The sequence below is a fragment of the Gymnoscopelus microlampas genome, assembly GCF_963454915.1.
Source record: "Gymnoscopelus microlampas genome assembly, chromosome: 11".
Lineage (NCBI taxonomy): Eukaryota > Metazoa > Chordata > Actinopteri > Myctophiformes > Myctophidae > Gymnoscopelus > Gymnoscopelus microlampas.
In genome coordinates this window covers 7,106,014-7,130,441 of record NC_139948.1, presented here as the reverse complement: position 1 = coordinate 7,130,441, position 24,428 = coordinate 7,106,014, and the positions used below count along the sequence as shown (strand labels likewise).

General features: G+C 39.6%; 2 protein-coding genes across 3 annotated transcripts in view; both read left to right on the top strand.

The window, feature by feature from the left end:
* Positions 1 to 1,031: 1,031 nt before the first annotated feature.
* LOC311055907 (uncharacterized protein) lies at positions 1,032 to 6,675 on the top strand. 2 transcript variants are annotated; one of them, XM_084072174.1, is made up of 8 exons: positions 1,032 to 1,104; positions 1,402 to 1,443; positions 2,112 to 2,196; positions 3,114 to 3,208; positions 3,849 to 3,920; positions 4,181 to 4,252; positions 5,569 to 5,640; positions 6,285 to 6,675. In XM_084072174.1, exons 5-8 carry the CDS (start codon positions 3,914 to 3,916, stop codon positions 6,461 to 6,463), a joined length of 330 nt encoding a protein of 109 aa, XP_083928300.1. In that variant the 5' UTR covers positions 1,032 to 1,104; positions 1,402 to 1,443; positions 2,112 to 2,196; positions 3,114 to 3,208; positions 3,849 to 3,913; the 3' UTR covers positions 6,464 to 6,675. The 2 variants fall into 2 exon arrangements, with proteins under 2 accessions (XP_083928300.1, XP_083928299.1); XM_084072173.1 differs by having other exon boundaries at positions 3,849 to 4,252.
* A 6,087-nt stretch (positions 6,676 to 12,762) lies between these two features.
* LOC311054535 (alpha-2-macroglobulin-like) overlaps positions 12,763 to 24,428 on the top strand; it is a gene marked incomplete at both ends in the record, with an annotated part of 30,395 nt that continues 18,729 nt past the window's right edge. Inside the window, 16 exons of the mRNA XM_084070547.1 lie at positions 12,763 to 12,924; positions 13,103 to 13,259; positions 13,769 to 13,821; positions 14,971 to 14,991; positions 15,892 to 16,057; positions 16,222 to 16,243; positions 17,589 to 17,739; positions 17,960 to 18,083; positions 18,695 to 18,807; positions 19,163 to 19,324; positions 19,762 to 19,980; positions 20,290 to 20,353; positions 20,663 to 20,808; positions 21,407 to 21,556; positions 22,381 to 22,398; positions 22,986 to 23,040. Coding sequence (XP_083926673.1) covers positions 12,763 to 12,924; positions 13,103 to 13,259; positions 13,769 to 13,821; positions 14,971 to 14,991; positions 15,892 to 16,057; positions 16,222 to 16,243; positions 17,589 to 17,739; positions 17,960 to 18,083; positions 18,695 to 18,807; positions 19,163 to 19,324; positions 19,762 to 19,980; positions 20,290 to 20,353; positions 20,663 to 20,808; positions 21,407 to 21,556; positions 22,381 to 22,398; positions 22,986 to 23,040 — 1,783 coding nt within the window. The remainder of the gene's footprint in view (positions 12,925 to 13,102; positions 13,260 to 13,768; positions 13,822 to 14,970; positions 14,992 to 15,891; positions 16,058 to 16,221; positions 16,244 to 17,588; positions 17,740 to 17,959; positions 18,084 to 18,694; positions 18,808 to 19,162; positions 19,325 to 19,761; positions 19,981 to 20,289; positions 20,354 to 20,662; positions 20,809 to 21,406; positions 21,557 to 22,380; positions 22,399 to 22,985; positions 23,041 to 24,428) is intronic.

Here is a 24,428-nt window from a genome sequence, read left to right as displayed (position 1 = left end):
TGCATGGTTCTCCCTGAAGCTGAGTGTCAGTATAAGACCCAAAAGCGCATGTTCCTCCTGTCTGAATGATTTTAATAACAAGGACAGTTTAACAGTATTGAATCAGTTCTCACATTCAACACATCACAAAAAAAGTTAAAAACAACAACTCACAAGAATCATTAAACAATAAAGCTACCGAAATCACCCACCACACCAATATGTGTCTCTACATGCAGTAAAAAGTAAGGCAGATCATCAAGGACCCTTCAAACTGGGTTGAGGGGGTTCCAGGGGTACCCAGTTAAATGACATGACAGAGCCTTTTACTCTGTTATAAGTAAAAGGCCTGTGTTCAAATTGTTACTTGAGTAAAAGTACAAAAGTATTGGCATCAAAATACTTAAAGTATCAATAGTAAAAGTACTAAAATGTTTGAAAATAGCAGATCTACAAGCTCACAACACGGCGCCAATGCAACACGTTGTGAGCTTGTAGATCTGCTATTTTCATTATAATTTATATCTGCAAAGTAACTAAGTATAAAGTTTTCAAATAATTGTAGTGGAGTAAAAGTACATTATTTGTCTCTAAGTTGTAGTGGAGTAGAAGTAAACGTATTGAGAATGGGAAATACTCCAGTAAAAAAAAAATACCTAAAAATGTTACTTTAGTACAGTGAGTAAATACACTTATTAACTTTACACCACTGTGATCTACAAGCTCACAACACATCGCTTTGTGACGCGTTGTGAGCTTGTAGATCTGCTATTTCCAAAGGATTTTATACACATGATAACTTGTAAAATGGGACATTGTGCATAATGAGTACTTTTACTTTGAGTACTGAAGTATATTTTGATGCCAAAAAATGAAAACCCTCCAACTCTATTCCCATTGCCTGAGAGACAAGAGCCTGCGGTGATTGGTCGTGATGGTTTCCCTGACAACCGATAAAACCTGCGCTCATTGGTCGTCCCTCAGAACACACCCCCGTGTCCTGTGCTCTCATTGGTTGCATGACTCCAGCGCATGGGATAACCAGCACAGCTGGTCTAATCAGCAGCAGCTGTGACTGAGATTGTCTTTGGGAGACGTCGACAGAACACAGAACAGCAAAAAGAGGTATGTTTATGCATTTATAATTATTTAGATCACGTCTGAACATTAATGGTTGAGAAATAACGTTGTGACTCAACATATGCTGCACATAATGTAAGATTCTGTTGGTTAGTTAGCCTGTAGTGTAACAGGTATTTCCTTGTAAACACAAACCGTTTGTTTGGACGTTTTAAAAGACAACATGCTATTAAAACAAAAGTATCTTGCCTTTTGTATATAGAATACATAGGTGTGTGGCCTTTTCTACTGTTTATCATGAAGTTGCCTCAATAATCTATATTTATTTTACTTATATTGCAGGGCTTTGTAGGCCAGGGGGGACTTTTAATAAGCAAGTCAAAGGTAAGGTTCCATTGGTACACTCTTGAGTTACTGACACGTAAGGGTCCATTTGGTTCCATTTGTACACTGTGAGTGTACACATGTAACCAAATGGACCCTGACAGGTCTGTAACTGACAGTATACATGGAACCAAATGGACCCTTACAGATCTGTAAGAGTTACAGACCTGTACGGGTCCATTTGGTTCCATTTGTACACTCACAGTTACAGATATGTAAGGGTCCATTTGGTTACATGTGTACACAGTTACAGATATGTAAGGGTCCATTTGGTTACATGTGTACACTCACAGTTACAGATATGTAAGGGTCCATTTGGTTCAATTGGTACTCTCAGAGTTAAAGGCCTGTAAGGGTCCATTTGGAATCTTGAGGGTCCCTGCTGAACCCCACCTGAGAACCACTGTACATTTAATGTGTTGGTTCTTAAAGTGGGTTTCTAGAGATGGTTCCTCCAGGTGTAAATACACTTCTCTTGTGGGGTTCCTTGGCGCACAACCTTTTCAAATCTGAAGCCAAATACAATTGACATGGAAATCTTTGAGAACCACTGATATGATATAGACTTATAACTTATTTTAAGGTGAATTGTAATATGACAACTGTAAACAAAATTAGAGTTTGAATATACTGTATTGTTAGTTAATCAAACATTTCTTTCCTTGCAGGGCTGTGATTGTCATTGGTTGTATGACTCCAGCGCATGGGAGAAGTTCATTACTGTCTGATCAGCAGCTGTTATTTTCACAGCAAGTAAGTTCAATCTGGTTGATTCTGTTGCATCTCTGCGCTATCTTTTTCCTTGGTGTGCTAATAATCGTTCAAACAAGGCATATATATCATCAAAGACGTATTTGACTATCTGTCAGGACTTATCTAACTTGACTGCGTGACTCATTTACGCTGCACCGCACACACACCGCGTTTAGATGCGAGTGAGCAACAGGCATGCTGTCGCTGAAATATGGACCGTGGTGACAAACGCTCTAAAGTGTGGCTTCACTAAAGCCTTAGATCAAGACTATCGTATATGTATTTTATCAAATCTGACTTTTACTTTCGTATCTACGAGAGTCTTAGTGACCACACCCCCAGTTTGCCCTGAAATGTCACCGGTAAAACCTGGAGCTGTATGTCTCCAAACATGTAGAAATGCAAAACATAAGGTGCTTGCCCCAAATGTTAAGTAGGTGTCCAGAGTATTTGTGCAATGTATTAGTTCATATTTTTCAATAAAGAAGTGCTTTAATCCCATCTGTGGCCGAACGCCATTCCCCCCCCTCGTTTACTTCCTATTTACATGTAAATTGTGTAATTCAGGCTTTCACTAGATGCGCCACGTCACTACCGCCGATCTACAAGCTCACTGCCTTTTTAAAAAGGAGGAAAAAAATTAAAACGTGCAGCTCACTGTATAATCCACAAATGAATCGACTGTTGGAATAAAGGCGAGGATGTTACTCTATTCATTAAATGTCTTAAATTGACTAAGGCTTAAAAGAATAAAGTTACTTTATTCTTGTGTAAATATGTAGATGCATTGTTGTTTTTTAAAATGTATCTTCTCTCTCTTCCCCTTGCTCCATCTTCTTCCCTTTCTTTATGGAAATACACCCACTGTTTTACACCTGCAAACCTGTGATGTGATAAAGCTTTTCTCATTCTCATAGGTGTTGAACCAAATCTGCTGCCATTAGCTGATACCCAATCCCTAGAAAACCTGGAGGAGCGGCTACAAAATAGCCCCGACCTCAAAATCCAACTGGTAAGAATTTCAGTTCTACTCGGGGAAGACACACACACAAAACCCTTTTTGTTTATTGTTTAATGCTAACCCTTATCTTAAATTGGCTTCTAACAACTTTGCTGGGACATACAATATAGAATTGAGAAGCTAATTTAGTCAATCATGAAGGAACACTGCTATTCTATAGCTACTGCTATTTTTTAAAGAATTGTGCAGTAAGTGATTTTGTTTATTAAAAGATAAACATATCTATATTCGGATGGCAATAATTACTATGAAGTGTTCAGTAACAGGGGTCTCCCTGTCTCTCCAGGTGTTTAGTAAACAGAACATGCATGTTATGGTCAGATACCAATGTTATCCAATCAGAGATGACTCATACAGGATAAACAAGTGAAATTGGAAATGATGACACAAAGAAGTGAGCAGTAGCAGTACTCCAAGTCTTTCGGGTGACTGAACTCATTTCGGCTGCTTGTACCTGTGACCTTATGCTTTTGGTCATGACCCACACTTCAGCACAGAGCACATCATCCTTAGTTCCAAATTCTTGTTCTAAACAAAATTGATTTATTTTCCCTTACTGTTTTATTTACCGTTGCACTGAGAATTAAGACGCATTACTAAAGAAACATTCTCATGATTGCTTTGATTTCAGGTCTCCAGCGTCAGGTGGAGGTGGGGGCAGAAGAGGCCGAGACAGGGGGTTCTCAAACAGCTCCAATGCAGAGTGAGTCTTGTCTAGAAAGATGGTGTGTTTACATTGATACAGTTCATTCTGGAATAGGGGTCTTGTCTGGCCATTAATAACTGAGCTTAAATTATCTTAAATTCCAAGTTCTTCTTCTAAACAATATGGATTTGTTTTTTCTTTTTTTTCCCTCCAGTTTTCCTTACTGCATTTTATTTTATTTATTTATTTTTTTACCGTTGCACCGAGAATCAAGCCCCATGACTAAAGAAACATTCTGATGTTTGCTTTGATTTCAGGTCTCCAGCGTCAGGTGGAGGTGGGGGCAGAAGAGACCGAGACAGGGGGTTCTCAAACAGCTCCAATGCAGAGTGAGTCTTGTCTAGAAAGATGGGGTGTTTACGTACAGTCAGTCCGGAAAGTATTCAGAATGCTTCACTTTTCCTACATTTTCTTATGTTACAGCCCTATTGAAAAAAGTATTTTTGAATATGTTTCCACAAGTTTGGCTCACATATTTTTGGGTAGTTTTGACCATTCCTTTTTGCAGAACAGCTGCAATATATGCCAGCTTATGTTCAGCTAAACAAAGTAACGTTTTAATTCAAATATCAACTTTAACGATCGGACCAACATCTAGGCTAAACATGTCACGTTTGATCTCTTCGCAGAGCATCAGTAGAATAATGATAAGTGGCTGAGCTCATCAGTATTAGTGTTGGGTCGATAGTCAAACTAGGCTATAGATTTTAAGATATAATGTCAAATGATTGAATAAATCTAAGATAGTCTAATTGATACTGTACAGTATCAGCGGCGCTATAGACAAATTGTTTCAAACAGGCTGTTTTAGAAACAATTTTACATCAAGTTGTGCAGATGTGAAGGCGAAATATATTGAACTTGCAACGAAAATGAGAAAATCAGATTGATCAGAATAAGAGGAATTAGAGGGGTGTGTTCTAAAATAATAGCCTACTCTACACTGAAGGTATGATAATGACTGCGCGTGCATGAGGACTCCAGTCTTTGAGCTCATGACAAAACACAAAGGTTGCATTCGTTCAGAAAATAATGTTTGATACGAGCTGTCCAGAAGGCTCTCATCCACTGCAATGTATTCACTGAACTTCTGGTAGATGTTATGCCACCGAAAGTGTCATGGCGCATCTCTATGGACGCAACCACGTGATGTATGACACTTCCTTATGAGATTTTCCTTGACGGCTACAAGGAAGTAACACGGAAGTATCCATTATTGTTTTACAATGGGCGGCGACACTACAGGCCAATCAAAGCCTTGTTTTTCCAGGGACTTCTGGGGTTGTTTCTTCAGTGCACTCAGGGCATGGTGCTGCAGCACATCAAGCGCACCGTAGATTCTGTCATGTGACGGGAAAGACCCGCGGTGATTGGCCAGTTTCTCCAAGAAACAAAAATGCCGACCATGTATGCTAATTACTGAGAATGTCCATCGGCCATTGCCGGATGAGGCATCTAGGTATTTATATCTATGCTTGTACCTGTGACCTTGTGCTTTTGGTCATGACCACATCTCATCTTTAGTTCCAAATTCTTGTTCTAAACAAAATGGATTTATTTTTCCTTACTGCGGTTTTATTTACCGTTGCACTGATAATTAAGACACATTACTGAAGAAACATTCTCATGATTGCTTTGATTTCAGGGCTTCAGCGTCAGGTGGAGGTGGGGGCAGAAGAGACAGAGACAGGCGCATGTGAAGGAGCTCCAATGCAGAGTGAGTCTTGTCTAGAAAGACATGGTGTGTTTACGTAGATACAGTTAGTTCTGGGATGGGGTCACGGCTCCAGACGTAACTTTTTCACTGGTGCCACTTAACTTTTCAGTAGGTAGCACCACCAAAAATTACTTACCCCCCCCCCCCCATATAGCCTACAGTATGTAGGAATTGTGTTTTAATATACTACTTAAGATGTCTGCCAATATTGATAATATGGTGTACCATCACTAGCTTAAGTTTTTAAGTGCTTTATTTATAAAGTACATACAAAGTTCTTTTTACATAGAAAAATAAATACTCCTGGGAAGAGGAAGAGGAAGAAATCGTTATTTACCCAGGGTTTGGACTAAGTTGCAGTAACTTATTTCTTGCCAGACCCTGCAGGATTGTTAATCACCCGGTGATTTTCATACCTAGTGTCGTGTTGGGGAGTCGAACTGGGAACCTCTCGGTAACAAGCCTGACCCTCTTAACCACTAGGTCACCGCATCCCTTGGGTATACAAGCCTAAATAATAAATTTACTTTGATGCTGCGTTTTCCCCCCTCTTTTCTTACACAGGTTTTTATTTATTTACTATTTTACCAATAATTAAGCCACTTGACTAAAGAACAACATTCTTATGTTTGCTTTGATTTCAGGACTCGGATCTCATCAGTTCTGTTCTGACAATGGCCAGAACAGCATCTACAACAGCCTCGTGGAGGAGGTCTGCCATCTCTGCGTGAACCTTGGTTCTGAGGGAGGTGCGAGCTACGTGGATGAGGGTCTCCTGGTACAGTTCTTTGTGACTCACAGTTGTCACATCGGAAATGTATAATGGACATGATGAGATTTGTTGACTCAGAACGTCAAATTCTGTGAGTTAAATTTTGGCGAGGGAGGACCGTCACTTCAGCAAAAAAGCACTACTTTTTTTTTCAGTTTACAGTTTCTTGTTAACTGCATTGTTCACATATTCCAAATGTTGACTGCATTGTTCATACACGCATTTGCCTCACATGGTTTGCAGTTTAATAATAAAAAAGCAGAAAACTTTATGCTTGTTTTTATTTTATCTTAGTCAATTATAGCCTGTGTATGGCATTTAGTATGGCTTGATTAAAGGAGAGAGCCTGACTAAAGCACAACCCCCCCCTAAATAAGACCTTTGTCACACCCCATCTTAACTTCTACAGTTGACTTTTTTCATAGGTGCTCCTGTTTCCATAGTGGAAACACTGTTCTGGCTCATCACTGGGTCAGCACAGTGTGGCCCTTTACAGCTGGCCCATGCACGGTTCATGTATGTCTGAGCTTCTGGCAAACCGATCTGGCGCCAGACCAGGGGGTATAGACCATTGCTCCGAGCGAGCCATGACAAACTGCATGATCCGGGCCATAACTTTGCCAGCTTTGGGCCAGAACATTATGTCCACAGCTGGCCCTGTCCTGGCAAATGTATGGGCCAGCTGTGGGCACAGTGTTCTGGCCCTATGCTGGTGACCCATATCTGGGCCAATTATGGACACATTGTTCTGGGCTAGTTCTGGCCAACCATGCCTAGGCCAAGTATGGACACAGTGCTCTGGCCCTGTGCTGGCCAACCATGTCTGGGCCAGCTGTGGAAACACTATTCAGGCCCTGTGCTGGTGACCCATGTCTGGGCCAGCTGTGGAAACACTGTTCAGGCCCTGTTCTGGCGACCCATGTTTGGGCCAGCAGTGGAAACACTGTTCTGGCTCATCACTGGGTCAGCACAGTGTGGCCCTTTACAGCTGGCCCATGCACGGTTCATGTATGTCTGAGCTTCTGGCAAACCGATTTGGCGCCAGACCAGGGGGTATAGACCATTGCTCCGAGTGGGCCATGACAAAGAGCATGATCCGGGCCATAACTTTGCCAGGTCTTTTTTGCTATGTTCTGGCTCATCACTGGGTCAGCACAGTGTGGCCCTTTACAGCTGGCCCATATACGGTTCATGTATGTCTGAGCTTCTGGCAAACCGATCTGGCGCCAGACCAGGGGGTATAGACCATTGCTCCGAGTGGGCCATGACAAACAGCATGATCCGGGCCATAACTTTGCCAGGTCTTTTTTGCTATGTGGGAAGCAGCATTATGTCATGACAAAGCACAAAGAAAAACAAAATCCATCATCCCAATGCCGTGTAGGAATTTGCACGTAGATATTTGTATCACAACTAGCATTCCTGGCATTAATAAAAACAACCAATGTACGGCCACTAACCGCAGCTGAAAACGGGTCAGCTTCTCATGTCAATGTACAAAGCTACCAGAAAAGAAAATATGAAAATCAGCATATCTTTTCATACAACAACTTTATTCAAACTAGAGGTTCAGGGTTTGCACAGATCGCTCCGCCGATCTGTTCATTTGACTCCATATCATGTGCCCCTCCATACTGTATAATTATGTGCATTTCACAGGATCACACCCTCATATGGTGTATATCGTCTACGCCCGACAGACCGTAATGCGTCAGCATCTACATTCATGCGACGATGTGATGACATCAGCGTTATGACGTGTCAAAAGACAACGTTAGAGGGACATGATGGAACTTGAGTCTACGACCGGGGCAGCGTCAGTGATAGAACTTCCTCACCGTCCTATATCAAAATCCCATATTAAACTTGCCTTAAGGGTGGACTGGCAGGCCGGACGGACAGACAGGGTGCAACATATAGTCTCGGCCATACCTTTCGACCTGGCGGAGACAATGAAATAGGCCAAGTAAAGAAATTGGAATCAAACATGTCAATCTTTAACCCATTGCAGTGGGAACGTCATCAGTGTTGGAATACTGGGAACACACTGGGTTCTATACAAACTTGGTTTTGCAAATATTTGTGTAACCAAGCCCTCTTGATCCAAAGTCTCCCAAAACAAGAAGTAATTGGATAACATATCCAATATTAAAGTGGGTGTGTTCGGTGTTGTAGGTGATTGATGTGGTTGGCATTGGTAGTTATAACATAGTTTGGGAATGTATGTGAATGTGAGCAACTGATTGTAGTGCAGATGAGTGGATAGGAAATGGAAACGAGTGAAATGCGTGGAAGCAAATGATGCTAGCAAGTGAAAAGAAAGAAGAATTCGAGATTGTAGAAATGTTTATAATTTATATAAGTAATATAAATATGGATATCATATGTGTGTGTGTGTGTGTGTGTGTGTGTGTGTGTGTGTGTGTGTATATATATATATATATATATATATTATATATTATATATATATATATATATATATATATATATATATATATATATATATATATATATATATATATATATATACAGTATATATATATATATATATATATATATATGTATTAGGGTTGTCCGATATTGGCTTTTTTACCGATAACCGATATACCGATATTGTCCAACTCTTAATTACCGATACCGATATCAACCGATACCGATATATGCGGGGATTATTGTGATTAGGGTAAGCTCAAATTTCATATCACACACACCATATACAGTAAGAACTCCTGTAACTTATTTATAAAGCAAAAAAAAAATAAAAAAAAAATAAAAAAAATGTTTTTTTTCAAAAACCGATACCGATATTTTCCCGATATCAATTTTTATGCTAATATCGGCCGATAATATCGGGAGGCCGATAATATCGGACATCCCTAATATATATATATATATATATATATAGGGCTAAAGTGGTTAATGTATGTTTCATAATATCATAATTTATATCTGAAAAGTAACTAATTTGTCAAATAATTGTAGTGGAGTAAAGGTACAATATTTGCCTCTGAGATGTAGTAGAGTAGAAGTAAAAGTATTGGAAATTGGAAATACTCAAGTAAAGTACAAATACCTCAAAATTGTAATTAAGTACAGTACTTGAGTAAATGTACTTAGTTACTTTCCACCACTGCTAGTGGTGGTGGTGGTAGTAGAAAATAGCAGATCTACAAGCTATCAACAAATAACTCATGCCAAATATCAACAACGTTTTAGAAACAGGGGCAAAGCCCAACCTTCAGTCTTTACAAGTACCTTCACAGAAAAACAAGGGCAATGTCGCTTATAATTAGAGGACATGGCAACACTGAGCATGGGAGAGCTCTCAAAGAAGTCTGTCATTTACTCCTAAATGTATTCAAATATGCTGTATTGGGCCCTAAATGTAGGCTACTGTCATGGGGGGGGGGGGGGGGGGGGTAATGGAAGTGTAATGGAAGTGTATGCTGTTAGGGACTGTTCATTATTTAGTTACCATGGGGGGGGGGGGTCCAGATGTAATTCATTTATTTGTATTTCCTTGCCTCTCTAAACGCCACATCTCCAGTAAAGCTTGCAAATAATTATAGCTAACCTACAAGCTCACAACAACGCGTCCCAGCGCGAGGCAGTTGTGAGCTTGTAGATCGGCTATTTTCGGTACTCGATACAGCGCAGAACAAAGTAAATGTCCGATCGAAACCTAACTTTGATTGCCCTGAAATGTCAGCTCCAAAGACTGTACTTCTCCAACCAAACATGTACAAATGCTAAATATAAGGTGCTTACCCGCTTGCTCCAAATGTTAACTCAGTGTAAGGCGTGTTTGTGCAATGTATTAGTCGATATCTTTCAATAAAGAAGTGTTTTAATCCCGTCTGTGGCCAATTCTGTCGGAAGTTCCCAATGGACGGTCGTGACGGGGCGCATCCGGTGAAATCCTTAATCACACTAAATGTAAACAGGAAGTAAACGAGGGGGGGAAATGGCGTTCGGCCACAGAGGGGAACAAAACACTTCTTTATTGAAAGATATGGACTAATACATTACACAAACACAACAGACACCGAGTTAACATTTGGGGCAAGGGGGTAAGCACCTTATATTTAGCATGTGTACATATTTGGAGAAGTACGGGCTTTAGAGCTGACATTTCAGGGCAATCTGGGGGGGGGGGGGGGGTGGTAGATAAGACTCTCGTAGACATAAAGGATTTCAAAATCGATAAAATACATCTACGAGAGTCTTGCAAGATTGTTGCAAAGATTGTTTGTTTTTGTCAATGTGATCAGGGCAAGAAGGTTGTGTCCCATGTATATCATCATAGATCATCAGTGACAGCAACTTTTGTATGAATATTGTTCATGTTTGTTTGTGGAGTTCTTTTTTTTAGTATAACCCTCGACTCATAGTGTTAATTCAAAATTAGATATTCCTCTACATCTGGGTAGGAATGTTAAAAAAAAAGACGCGTCGCGTGCATTCTGCTATGTTGCCGATAGACAGAGAACATTTCGCCGACTTTATATCGTCTGTCCCCGCACATTATATCCATAAACATGCTCCACAGTCCACACAGAGACGTTCCAATTTACATTTTTCGGTTTCAATCGGCTGTTAACATTAAACTATGAGAGAACAGGCGAAGAAAAAGACGCGTCGCGTGCATTTCGCCGACTTTATAGCGCCTGTCCCCGCAGATTATATCCATAAACATGCTCCACAGTCCACACAGACAACGGTCCAGAAGACTCGGCCCAAAACACACTCACCCCCATTTTCTTGTATTTGTTTTACTGAGGATAAGGTTAGAAATACGTTTAGGGCTAGGCATAGTTTTACTGAGGTTAAGTTTAGGAATAAGGTTAGGTTTTGGCACCGTTTTACTGAGGTTACGTTCAGAAATAAGGTTAGGTTTAGGCATAGTTTACTGAGGTTACGTTTAAGAATACCAGGTGAATAGCCTACCGCTGGATTTGCCCGGGGCGACTGTGTTTTCTGTTTTGGGGCGAGTGTTTTGGTATTTAACAGCAATGCAGTGCGCATGAGATTGGCTACGTATCAATCGGCTGTTAACCTTAAACTATGAGAGAACAGGCGATATGGATTATAAGCTTTATATTTCTGGGATGCTATAGTAACATGATTGAAACTCCACAAGATGTTACTCTACAGCCATCTGTGCCTTGAGTATTAGACTTCTGTGCTCTCTGACTGCGCTCACCACAGGGTCTCCCCCCCGCCCCTCCCCCTCAGGAAAAGGCCGTTTGCTGCTCTCTGCTCGAAGCATGCGACTGCTTCTCTCCCTTTTTCTCGAGGAATGTGCTTGACCTGTGACATTGACCTGTGACATATAAATAGGTGTGTGTGTGTGTGTGTGTGTGTGTGTGTGTGTGTGTGTGTGTGTGTGTGTGTGTGTGTGTGTGGAGGAGGGGCCTCAGATGGGACAGAATGTATTTAACAGAGACAGTCCCTGGGTCTGACCAACCACGGTCATGGATCGCTGTAGGGTTCAGACATGGACATGGATTCTATCTGCCTGTTTCACCTGGATATGCACCGGTCAAGCAGCAGCAAGGCCGTAAGTACAGTGGTGGTCATTTCACAAGTTTTCTTTAAATGAAAATAGCAGATCTACAAGCTTGTAGATCGGCTATTTTCAAATAGCCAAAGTATTATGTAGGGCTGAAGTGGTTAATGTATGTTTTGTAATAATAATAATCAACATCTGCAACTTAACTTGTAACTAAAGTTTGAAAATAATTGTAGTGGAGTAATAGTAGCCTACAATGTTTGCCTCTGAGATGTAGTGGAGTAGAGGTGAAAGAGTTGAAAATTGGAAATACTGCAGTAGAGTTAAAATACATCAACAAGGAGCTTAAGTACTGTACTTGAGTAAATGTACTTAGTTTCTTTCCACCACCACCATAGCACACAGCTGTAGAGCAATACCACTCTCGCAGAATCAGGGAGAATGTAGATATTGTTGCTGTCATGTGGAAACCAACCGTGTATGTCCAAAATCATTCTATTTGTATACATTTTTTAAACATGTGAAAACAGTCAAAATAGCCGATATATAGTAGCTCACAACGTGTCACAATGCGACGAGTTGTGAGATCGTAGTCCAATAAGAAATGCAGAGTCAGTTGATGCCTTTAAAAAGCTGCTAAAACCCACTTGTTTTGCAAGCACTTGTTATGTATTTTTAACTGTTTTGTTTTTAACTTCCATTTATTTTCATGCTATTTAATGTGATATTTTGTACAGCACCTCGCAACATTTGTTTTGAAAGGCGCTAATATAACTAAAATGTACCTTACCGTAACATTTACCTAAACATGACATTTGTTTGTGATTATAGGCAATACATGGTTGCCATTCCTGCAGTTCTGGAGGCGGGCTCTGAGGCCAAGTTCTGTGTGGATTTTCTGCAGCTCAAGGAGACTGTGACCATGACCATCTCTCTCTCCGGAATGACTATCTTCCAGGAGACCTCCGACAAACCATTCCACCTCTGCAGATTCTTCCAGGTGCGCTGGCGCAGAAAAAGCTCCCTTTTGATATCAAAATATTTGCACAATTTTTCAAAAATAGCTAAAAGTATAAAATATTGGTGTAAGTGGTTACACAGATGTGTTCTCGGCCCTACTGGATTAAGAGATTGTCAATCCTTATCTTGTTAACTTGAAACTTCTGTGTCCATCGTAGGCACCAGCAGTGAAGAGGGAGGAAGTGCAGAGCCTTCAGGTGGTCGTCCAAGGTCAAACATTCCAATCCACGGAAGAAAGGACAATCATGTTCAAATCCTACAAACCCATGACATTCATCCAAACGGATAAACCATTATACCTCCCAGGACAAACGGGTAACCCTTTGTTTGATATAGTGTGACATATGCAGTATAACATTGACGAAATGGTGCTTAAACTTTTAATTCAACCACCACCGATACAGATTTTGTATGATTTAGTTAGATTTGAAAGCGATTACAGAATGGAAATTCTACATAAACTACAAGCTCACAACGCGTCGTGTTGTGAGCTTGTAGATCGGCTATTTTCAAATAGCCTAGGTATAAAATAGGGCTAAAGTGGATAATGTATGTTTTATAATGTAATAATTTATATCTGCAAAGTAACTAGTAACTAAAGTTTTCAAATAAGTGTAGTGGAGTAAAAGTACAATATTTGCCTCTGAGATGTAGTGGAGTAGAAGTAAAAGTATAGACAATTGGAAATACTCCAGTAAAGTGAAAGTACCTCAAAATTGTACTTAAGTACAGTACTTGAGTAAATGTACTTTGTTACTTTCCACCACTGTCTTCTTTCATGTGTCATAGATGAGCATATCATGTCTAATGTCATTTTACTGCAGTGAATTTCAGAGTGGTCACCATGGACACCAAGTTCCGGCCTGTGAATGAGCTGGTGAGTTCTACACAAAGAAGCACGTTTCATCGCAGTGTTGTTGAGCCACAATGATAGATCAAAGCTGAGAGCTGTTGTTGAGTTGTTTTGTGTCACACAAGCAACACAAAACTGTACACATTAACCCTTTAAGACCAGGAATAGCACAAAACCAAACTTTCATGAGGAGGAGAAGCTATCAAAGGTTTATTTCTGAAGTATTATGCGACTCATTACTCCGTTCAAGCAATGAAGTCCAGTGGTCTGTTGAATCCACCTTTTCTATTCATATACTGCCTGTATTTTCTCTTCTGGGATACGTTGATAGCATGTGCATTGACTGATCCATCAGTATGTGTCATTTTAAGATTTATTTGGCTATTTTTTTATTTTTTTTTATCGTGAAGATTTTTGCAAATCTTGGAATATATATATTTTTTTCAAAGCGAACATCTGTAAAATATTTCGTTTCAGTCAAAGATTTGAGTTGCAAATGTCCGCTTAAAAAAAGAGAAAAAAATCAAATATTTGCACACATGTTCATGATTGTTCAAAAAATAGCAGATCTACAAGCTCATGCCGCGCTATGAGCTTGTAGATCTGCTATGTTTGAATAGCCAAAGCAATCTAAAATGACAGAGATTGAATGGGTTAACGATAAGTTTCTTTAAATAAGTGTTAAATAGCTTCATACTCTGATAACATTGAGTGTTCAGTAACAGGGCTCTCCCCGTCTCTCCAGATCTTTAGTAAAAGGTCGGAATATCGGTTTTAGCCATTCAGGATAGAGAACTCTTAGGATAAACAAGTGAAATTATAAGTGATGACACAAAGAACTGAGCAGACAGAATTGGAACAGGAACACAAAACATTTGAAGCTGATAAATGGCTACTCTCTACTGAAACTGGCAACCCACCTGAAAATGTATTTTCAGTTTATGAAGGAGCTGGAGAGACAGAGAGACCCCTGTTATTGCCTATTACCTCTTAATAATAATAATATTTTTAAAAAAAAGATCAGATGACCACATAGTATGCTTTTATACCGATCATATCACTGTGTAAACATGAATATGTTTCATTGAGTGTATACTATGTGATAGTAAGAGTGATGGAGAGAAGGATTTCCTGTTCAACATATATGCTTTTTGTTGTCTTTCCTTCTTGTAGTACAACACTGTGGTGATTGAGGTAAGACATACATTGCAGTAAACATACTGTATCAATTCCCACCACACATTTGAATGCAACCTACTTTGTTGTTCATAGTCATACAGTGATGAATGGTGCACGTTATACTGTTAAATCCACCTGGGAATAGTTCAGTCTACAAAGAGTGATTGTTTCCTTACTTCCTAGCGATGCAGTTACAAAATATTAAACTAAATGCAGTTTTATTTTTCTTATTTTTTCTTTACAAGCATCCAATCAGACATGTAGCTATCAACTATGCTATGGATAATGAGTGTTGAACATACACACTCATGGCAACCATGCAAACAAACACACCGCTTTGTGTGTTTGTTTGCATGGTTGCCATGTTGAAAACGGTAAAAAACAAGCACCACTGATTGATTGATTGATTGATTGATTGATTGATTGATTGATTGATTCAGGTGTGCTCCATCCATAGCAATGATCTGTTCTTCATAGCATAAAGATGTGATCAATCTGGGAGCCCATCGTCAAATAAAAAGGAAAAACAGCGCCCTCTGCTGTTTTTCACTAAGTATGGATCTGCGCTGGATCTGTTCTTGAGAGATTAAGATGTGATTGACAAACAAGTTGTCATATATACGACTATTTACCTGTATCTTATGTATAAAAATGAAAAATAAAAACAAAGTGTTCAAAAAAAAAAAAGATGTGATTGACAAATCAGGATCGAGCCTTCCACCAAGGCTGTGTAACAAACTTAAGATAATTAAGCCAACCGGTGACCTACATGGATCTTGAAATGTTCAGATCGGTTCTCCACTGCTTACTCATTTGCGACGTGATTCTGATAAATGTCATTCCAGTCTAAAAAAATCACTTTAATTATGGCAATCTGACCCACCTCCTCTCCTCTCCTCTCCTCTGTTTGAGCAGGATGCTAATGGTAACCGGATAGGACAGTGGCTGAACCACAGATCTAATGGGACAATTCTGCAGAGGTCTTACTCATTGAACCCCGAGGCCCACGACGGAACCTACAAAGTTATTGTTAAGATTGGTGACAAGAGAATAGATCACTCCTTCAAGGTGGAGACATACGGTAAGTGGTTGCATTTTCATTTGGGAGAAATATGCAGCACTCTGAGTAGCCAAACTATAAGCCTAAAATTGCAATTGTTATCTCCACCAGGCCGGAACGGCCACGAGGCAGAGATTATGTTGTTGCCCCCGTGTGTCTGTGTCCGTCTGTGTGTCCACCTGCAGTGAGCAGCGAATCTCTGATACTGTTGGATCTGGCGTGCAACTTAACACACCCACTGCCTGTATAGGCCAAGGAAGAACCTCCACCCCCCAAATGTTTCAAATCAGCCTCATGATGGCGCTGTAACAGGCCACTTCACGTTTTAGCATAACACTTGAACAATAGGTTGTACACTCAAAAACACTTTTCCCTGAATTCCTTGGCTCGTGTCAAAGCTCCCCATATAGGCACGCCCCTTTCTGGCTGACAACATTTTCCACCATTTTGCGTTGTTTTTTTGTTGTCGTTTTTTTAAACACACCTTTTACTCCTGCAAACTCCTGTCCAAAACTATATCTAAAGTCGTGAACTGGCTACCCTTTTGCAGTGCCCTGGGTAGCCAACCTGACATGATGGAGATCTGCGCTCAGAGGAGCACAAGAATACAATTCATCTCAAGAATTAAGAAAAATATCTTCAAATTTCCTTTTTTTCTATACTGAATCATGTCTCACATATAATATATAATATTTTAAGAATATATAAACTATATATACATAGAAATATGTATAATATTCCTTTGTATTGCGTTATTATCATGATAAAGCATTCTAACAACTATAATTTGCTCCCAGTTTTGCCAAAATTTGATGTAACCATAGAAGCACGTGAGGAGATAAGCATTGAAGAAGATGAATTCACAGCTGAAGTTTGTGCAAAGTACAGTATGATACATGAACTTCTCTTTGCATGTTTCTGTAGTTGGTCATTTGATTGATTGATTGATTGATTGATTGATTGATTGATTGATTGATTGATTGATTGATTGATTGATTGATCGATCGATTTTATTTGATGATATTACATAAAAAATAACGTATAGTATCACTTTCCTGACATACAGTATCATCTCTGAGGATAAAAACACAATAAAGCCCAAGGGCGTATTTCCATTGTGGTCCACTAATTTTCCCCCCATTTTCTCTTGAGGGTTTGAGATAAAACATTGAGCTTCCCCACACAGAATGGAAACTTATGTTTCCAGAAATATGGAAACGGCTACATTTATTTTAGAGTAGACATGGGGCAACATACGGTATATTTTGAGTATATTCAATATATATTTTTAAATATGCTGTTGAAATAAATATTTTCTAGCATGGGTAAAAGGATTAAATGCATTCAGGACATTCCCTTTTCATATGTGCTATGTCATTAGTTAAACGGCCCATTGTTCCGAAGTACCAACTAACCCTAACCCTAACCTGGCACGCAGTATAACTAAGCCTAAGCCTAACCCTAACCTCACACTAAGCTTTTTTTAATCCGTCGGACTACTATAGAACGGCCCCTTTTTTCATACAGTTATTTTTACTCCTTACTTCATCAGGTATACCTATGGGCATCCTGTGCCTGGTAAGGCAGAAGTGGAGCTGTGCCGGCCACTTCAAAAAGGCGTTTTTATCCCCCTTTCGTTCACCCCGGAACACCCAGAGGACATCCCTGGTATTACTGCACCCTGTCATAAAGAGAGTAAACAGGTGACATGGCATGTTGTCTGTCTGTCTGTCTGTCTGTCTGTCTGTCTGTCTGTCTGTCTGTCTGTCTGTCTGTCTGTCTGTCTGTCTGTCTGTCTGTCTGTCTATCCCCCCCCCCCCCCCCTCTCTCTCTCTAATCAACTCCAAGCCATGCGGTTATCGACTAATAATTTCTTCCTCACTTATTGAGTGTTTTTTCTTCTTTTCTTTGTATATTGTACAGACGGACAAGAGCGGCTGTGCCAGCTTTACTTTCAAAATGTCCACGTTCACCGGACTTGACCAAAGATCTGATGATCTTGAGGATCATCTGCACCTCAATGCTAAAGTAGAGGAAGATGGAACAGGCAAGTCTTCACACCGATGGAACCGTTACAAGCAAACAATGAAGCCGTGAGCTTCAGCTTCAACCTCATGTATAGCTCATCAGAATGATAAGATGTTTCTAACACTGAAGTGACATGGAGAGTCTTACTCACAGTTTTTACTTAAGTAAAAGTATCAATACTGCAATGTAGAAACTTTCGGTCACAAGTGAAAGTTCGGTAATCAAAATGTACTTGAGTAAAAGTTTTGACAGTTTGACTGTTTAACACGTTATCATGATATTTTAGACATTATGTCTAAAATGTATGTACAATATTTTGAAAATGTCAGATCTACAAGCTCACAACACGTCGCAACGCGACACATTGTGAGCTTGTAGATCAGCTATTTTCACATTTCCAAAGTATACTGTCGGGCTGAAGTGGTTAATATATGTGTTGTAATAATAATCAAAATCTACAAAGTAACTGGTGACTAATGTTTTCAAATAATTGTAGTGGAGTAAAAATACAAAGTATATTAAAAATTGGACATACTTTAGTAAAGGGAAAGTGCCTCAAAATTGAACTTACAGTACAAGCACAGTACTTGAGTATACGTATTCTTAGTTGCTTTCCACCACTGTCCACAGGTGTTATACGTCCACAAGGGAAAGTGATCGATATCTCTTATGCTACTGGAGAACTTTCCTTTATGTATGTGACATCCAAGGTGTATGAGGGGCAATCAGTGATCGAAGGAAAAGTAAGTCCAAATATTACGATTTTCCACCTATCGATTCAGTGCAGTTCTACACTCCTGACTCTGGTCATAGTGCATTCTATATGATGTTATTTGCTAACACTTGCTCATAAGGTACCCGTAATTAACCCATTAAGACCAGGAACGCATCTGTGTCACTTTAGATTTCTTTGGCTATTGAAAAATAGCAGATATACAAGCTCATAGCGCGGCACCGAGTGCTGCGCTATGAGCTTGTAGATCTGCTATTTTTGAAAAATCTTGAAAAAAAATGTTAGGATTTAGGTCTTAATGGGTTAACGCTTAATTACGGGTACCTTATGAGCAAGTGTTAGCTGTTATTTTGTATGTCCGACAGGTCAAAGCACGCTACTTGAATAACATGCCCATTCCCGACATGATGGTGTACATATTTGAAGAGGGTGGAGGACAGCCAGCACGTAACATACTGAACCTCAAAACTGACAGTGATGGTGTGGCCGCTTTCTCGTTCAACACGCCAACAAGGGACACGCTCACAGTAAGTCAGCGACAGTGTTCCACCACATTGATAGGGACAGTGAGACCTCACCGTCAATGTAGGTCACAGACAGGACTGATTTTGAGATAGCCTGTGTGCAAGTGGTAAGTTTTGACTACTGTTTGCTCTAGATAAAAGGGCTGTGGGTCAACAAAATCAGGTGGGGAGATGCTCTGGTGTTCATGATCATGATTCATGGCCTACGGGTCCATTTGGTTCCATTTGTGCACTCAGAGTTACAGACCTGTAAAGGTGATTTAAGGCTATAGCTCTTTACAGTATGTGTTCTTCTGGTAATATTATTACTCATTTGTAAAAAATAGAATTTTGACAAAAATGTCCACCACAAGCCAGCATGAAAATGACCCCTAGATTGAAAGAATGAAAGAAATAATGAATGAATTAAATGTTTTCTTTTGCTTTTTGCTGTGACAAAGGCTAGTGCTAAACCAGAGCTTGATAGATACCCTAGTGCCAGAACACCATACTATGTGGAGCGGCAACACCGTTGGTCGGTCCGAAGGCCAGGCAGCTCACTGGAGGTGAAGAAGATGGAGGGGGAGAGACCACTGCTCTGCAATGGACCACCATCCGCCATCACCATCCACTACACTGTAGCTGGAGAACCTGCAGGCCCTGTGGACCTGATGTACCTGGTGAGTGGCTCACACGCGCGCGCACACACACACACACACACACGCACACACACACACACACACACACACACACACACACACACACACACACACACACACACACACACACACACACACACACACACACACGCACAAACGCACACACAGCTTTCCAAGCATTGCTCGCATCATTTACATTAACGTTGGCAGTTACAACGGGTGTGTGTGTGACTTCTGAGCCATATATACAGTAATTGATATATTATATATAATTGATATTGGCACTATGTGTTGATGTCTATTCCATATTTTCGCCTATTTTGTTTCCAGATTTTGTCCAAAGCAGCTATTATCAAGCGAGGACTTGTAACGGTTCAAGTGCTGCATTCTTCAGGTAAAGTCAACACACACACACAAAAAGTATATATTTTTTCTACATCTAGTCGTCTATTTATAATAAATTAAGAGGTTAACTAAGAGGTTAATAGGCCATTTATACTTCTGTTCAGAACAGATGTGTGCAGGGGATCATTACAGCCCCCATGTTTTCCCGTGGTATTACACCTTGCCGTACATAGTATGTTTTTAGACAACATGCAAAAAGACATATTAAAGGCGGAGAGGCTCTGTCTGTATATCAAGCAAGTGTGTCCTCTGCTCTGCTCTGCTCTGCTCTGCTCTTCACATTGCTTTGTGGTTCCAGTCACCGAGGGTGAGATCTCCTTGAAGTTGGAGGTCAGCCCAGATATGGCTCCATTGTTGGAGGTGCTGGCATATGCTGTCCTCCCCAGTGAGAGGATCATTGCTCACCATGCAGAATTCACCACAGAAAAGTGCTTCTCTAATGAGGTCAGTTCAAGTCTGGCCAGATGAAGTGTTCAGTTCAGTTCAGTTCAGTTCAGTTCAGTTCAGTTCAATTCGATTCAATTCGATTCCTTTAGGCCTTTTTGAGCAGGGATATGCTCCTGACTTATAGGCCGCTCCTGCCCAAGGCTACATGGATAGTGTGCAAATAAAACCCAGATAAGCAAGACTAATACTGATACTAAAGGGCATAAGGACAAATGACATATCACTGCTGCCCGAATGAAACCTTGTATCCCCATATTTAAACCTTTTATGTTTTTTTGTTTGTTTTTTTCTCATTTTTTTATTTTTTTTATTAATGCCATACTTTGCAATTTTTGCTATATTTCTTATTGCTTATATTCTGAACGCGGATGCTGTCTGTCTGTAGGTTTATGTATATTTTTAAATGAAAAGTATTAAGAAGAGCTTTTGACTAAATAATAACAGCACAAAGTCAACAACGAAAAATGCGAATAAGTAGAAATGTCCATATTTGCAAGGGAGAGGTAAGATCTTTGTCCTCATTCCAGTTCCGAATGGCTTGGATGTGAGTGGTGGGCTTACTCGTCACAAAGCCATGTTTTCGTTTACATGTCAGGTGTCTCTGGAGTTCTCTCCGTCCACGGCCATCCCGGGAGAACAGAACACTCTGCAGGTGTCAGCCACGCCAGGCTCGCTGTGTGGAATCAGCGCCATCGACCAGAGTGTGCTCATCAAGGAGCCAGGCAAACAGCTGGATGCAGAAAAGGTATGACCTGTGGTGGAAAGCAGTGATGGAAGAAGTACTCACAAGTAAAAGTATCAGGACCTTAATGTAGAAAATACTCTAATACAAGTACAAGTCTGGTGTAAACATTTTGTTGAGTAAAAGTACAAAAGTATTTGGCATCAAAATGTAATTAAAGTATCAAAAGTCAAAGTATACTCATTGTGCAGAATGTCAATTGTAAGTCTTCAAAATATATAAAAAAAACTCTTGAAAAAGAAAAAGCATTGCAGCGTGTTGTGAGGTTGTTAATCAGCTATTTTCAAATTGTGTTATGAGTACATGCACACTGAACGAGATCAACAAAATACATTTTGATGTGAAATAATTGCGCCACATTTTCATATAGTTTATTCACGTTGCTCCTGGTGTGTTATGACATCTAACAAAATGTTAGTGATGCGTCATTCACTCGGGTTGATGATTTTATTTGCTCTGAAAAAATATACGTTGCGTAATTGCCTCCTGATAATCTCGCAAAATAAACACATCCGATGTATACGGAGGGTCTTTGAACAGCCTGTAGGTTGAGAGTCAAATAACTAGGTCATTTTTCGTTGCCACATACATTGGACTCAGGTAACCTAGTGGTGCATGCATAGATCTGAAATGCAAACATGTATGGATTCAAATCCTGTATGTAAAACTGTCTAATCACATTGTTGAGTTCATGATAACTATTGTTAAGTCTTAGGTTTCTCAGTTTTGGACAAAGTAGGCTACCGTATTATGCTTGGACTTCTCAATTGCTGCTTGCGGCTATATTTAATATGTTTTTTTGTTGCTATGCTCTTTTCTTTAAACAGATATTTAACCTGTTGCCAGTAATGAGAGGAAATATACCATTTGTACTTCACGATGCAGAACGATGCGACGGAATCGATGATGATTACGAAGTGTTTAAGGTAGCAATGATACATTATTCAGGGCTGCTGAGGGCGCTAGGCTGGCAGAGGGAGTGTAGTGCAAAAAAAAAATCGTGGGATGAAAAAGGCAACCATTTATTCAAGCTTATTGACAGTTGCAGAATGAAAGCAAAAAAAAAACAATACAAAAATCTTGTTGGAAAACGTGTAGCACACAGCAATGCCTTTCAAACTACTAGTAGTTTTAAGTAAATAAGTATTGGTTTGTTGCAATTGAGGAGCTTCCTATGTATGTCAGACTGTCATATTGTTTTGGGGAATTTGGGTCAGTTTGGAAGCTCTCTCTCTCTCTCTCTCTCTCTCTCTCTCTCTGTGTGTGTGCGTGCGTGCGTGCGTGCGCCCGTGCGTTAAGGAAGCTGTGCCACAATTGTGATTTAAATTGTCAAGAGGATAAATATTTGCTTTTCATTTTATTATTGTTTACATTGTTACTTTGGCATAGATACTTATTTACTATGATATGTATTCATGTTTATTTTATCTAGGATCTGGGACTGAAGATGGCAACAAATCTGGTCAAATTATGCCAGCATCCACGCGGTGGGTAGCAAACATTTAGTTATTTTTGCTTTAGTCAGTTTTTGAATAAATGTGAATCATATAGTTACTGTACAATGAAACGTGCGTTTTCAGTACATTTTGTGATTCTTTAACTTTTTTACTTTCACTCCTTCACCTTAGGGCCAAATGTAATGATTTGGCTACATTTGGCTTTTTTTTCTCTTTTCTTTTCTTTTCTTTTCTTTTCTGGCCATTCTGATTGTTTCATTCTCTCACAGCCAAGCAGCCTGCATTATGTCAAAGGTCATGTCTCAACTAGACACAGGATCTGACACAAATTTTGACCTGATAGTCAAGTTTCAATGTATCCCCCGAGCAAGCATGCCGGCTCTATCTAGCTCAATGGTGAAAATGTCAGCACTTGCGCAGGAAACCGTGTTCATGCAAATCCGGGGTAAAAGAGGAAAGTTACATATAGTGCAGCTTTGAGTAAATTATATTTTTTTGGTTAATAAAGGAAAACTTTAGTTTTTTACAACCAAGGTTTATGTTTTAGATTGTAATTAAAGTAAATAAAATATGAGTGTTAACATTTTTAAATGTACTGCTTTCTATAGATTTAGCAATCTTTTTTTTCGCGATCTTTTTTACAGTGGGCGGGGGCATTCTGTCCGGTGGCTAAATATGTATTTTTTTTACACAATAACCCGGTGTTTTCTTTATTATTATGTACAGTAGCTCTTCTAACCCCCAATAACTCACATCTGTCCATCAAAGACCGCAGGACCTTTTTTATTGTGTAAAAAAGGCATATTTAGCCACCGGACAGAATGCCCCCGCCCACTGTAAAAGATATCGCAAAAATTGCCAAAACTGTAGAAAGCAGTACATGAAAAAAAAATAACACTCATCTTTTATTTACTTTAATTACAAGCTAAAATATAAACCTTGGTTGTAAAAAACTAAAGTTGTCCTTTTAAAACAAACAGTTTTTTGTTAAAAGGTTAAAGCACTATTCTGATAATCATTGAGTGTTTGTTAAGTAACGGGGGTCCCCTTTCCAGCTCTTTAGTAAACAGAAAATACATTTTCAGGTAGGTGACAACATTTCAGCCAATCAGGAGAGAGTACCCATGCATTTATCAACTTACTTTTTATAGTGTTCCAGTTCCACCTGAAAATGCATTTTCTGTTTAATAAAGACTGAACAAACACTCTAGCAACGAGTACTATCAGAATATAGAGCTATCAGTGGTTTAAAATAATTAAGTACATGTACTCAAGTACTGTAGACTACTTCAGTAAAATGTTGAGGTATTTTTACTTAACTGGAGTATTTCCAATGTTCAGTACTTTTATTTCTACTCCACTACATCTCAGAGGCAAATATTGTACTTTTACTCCACTAAAATGATTTGAAAACTTTA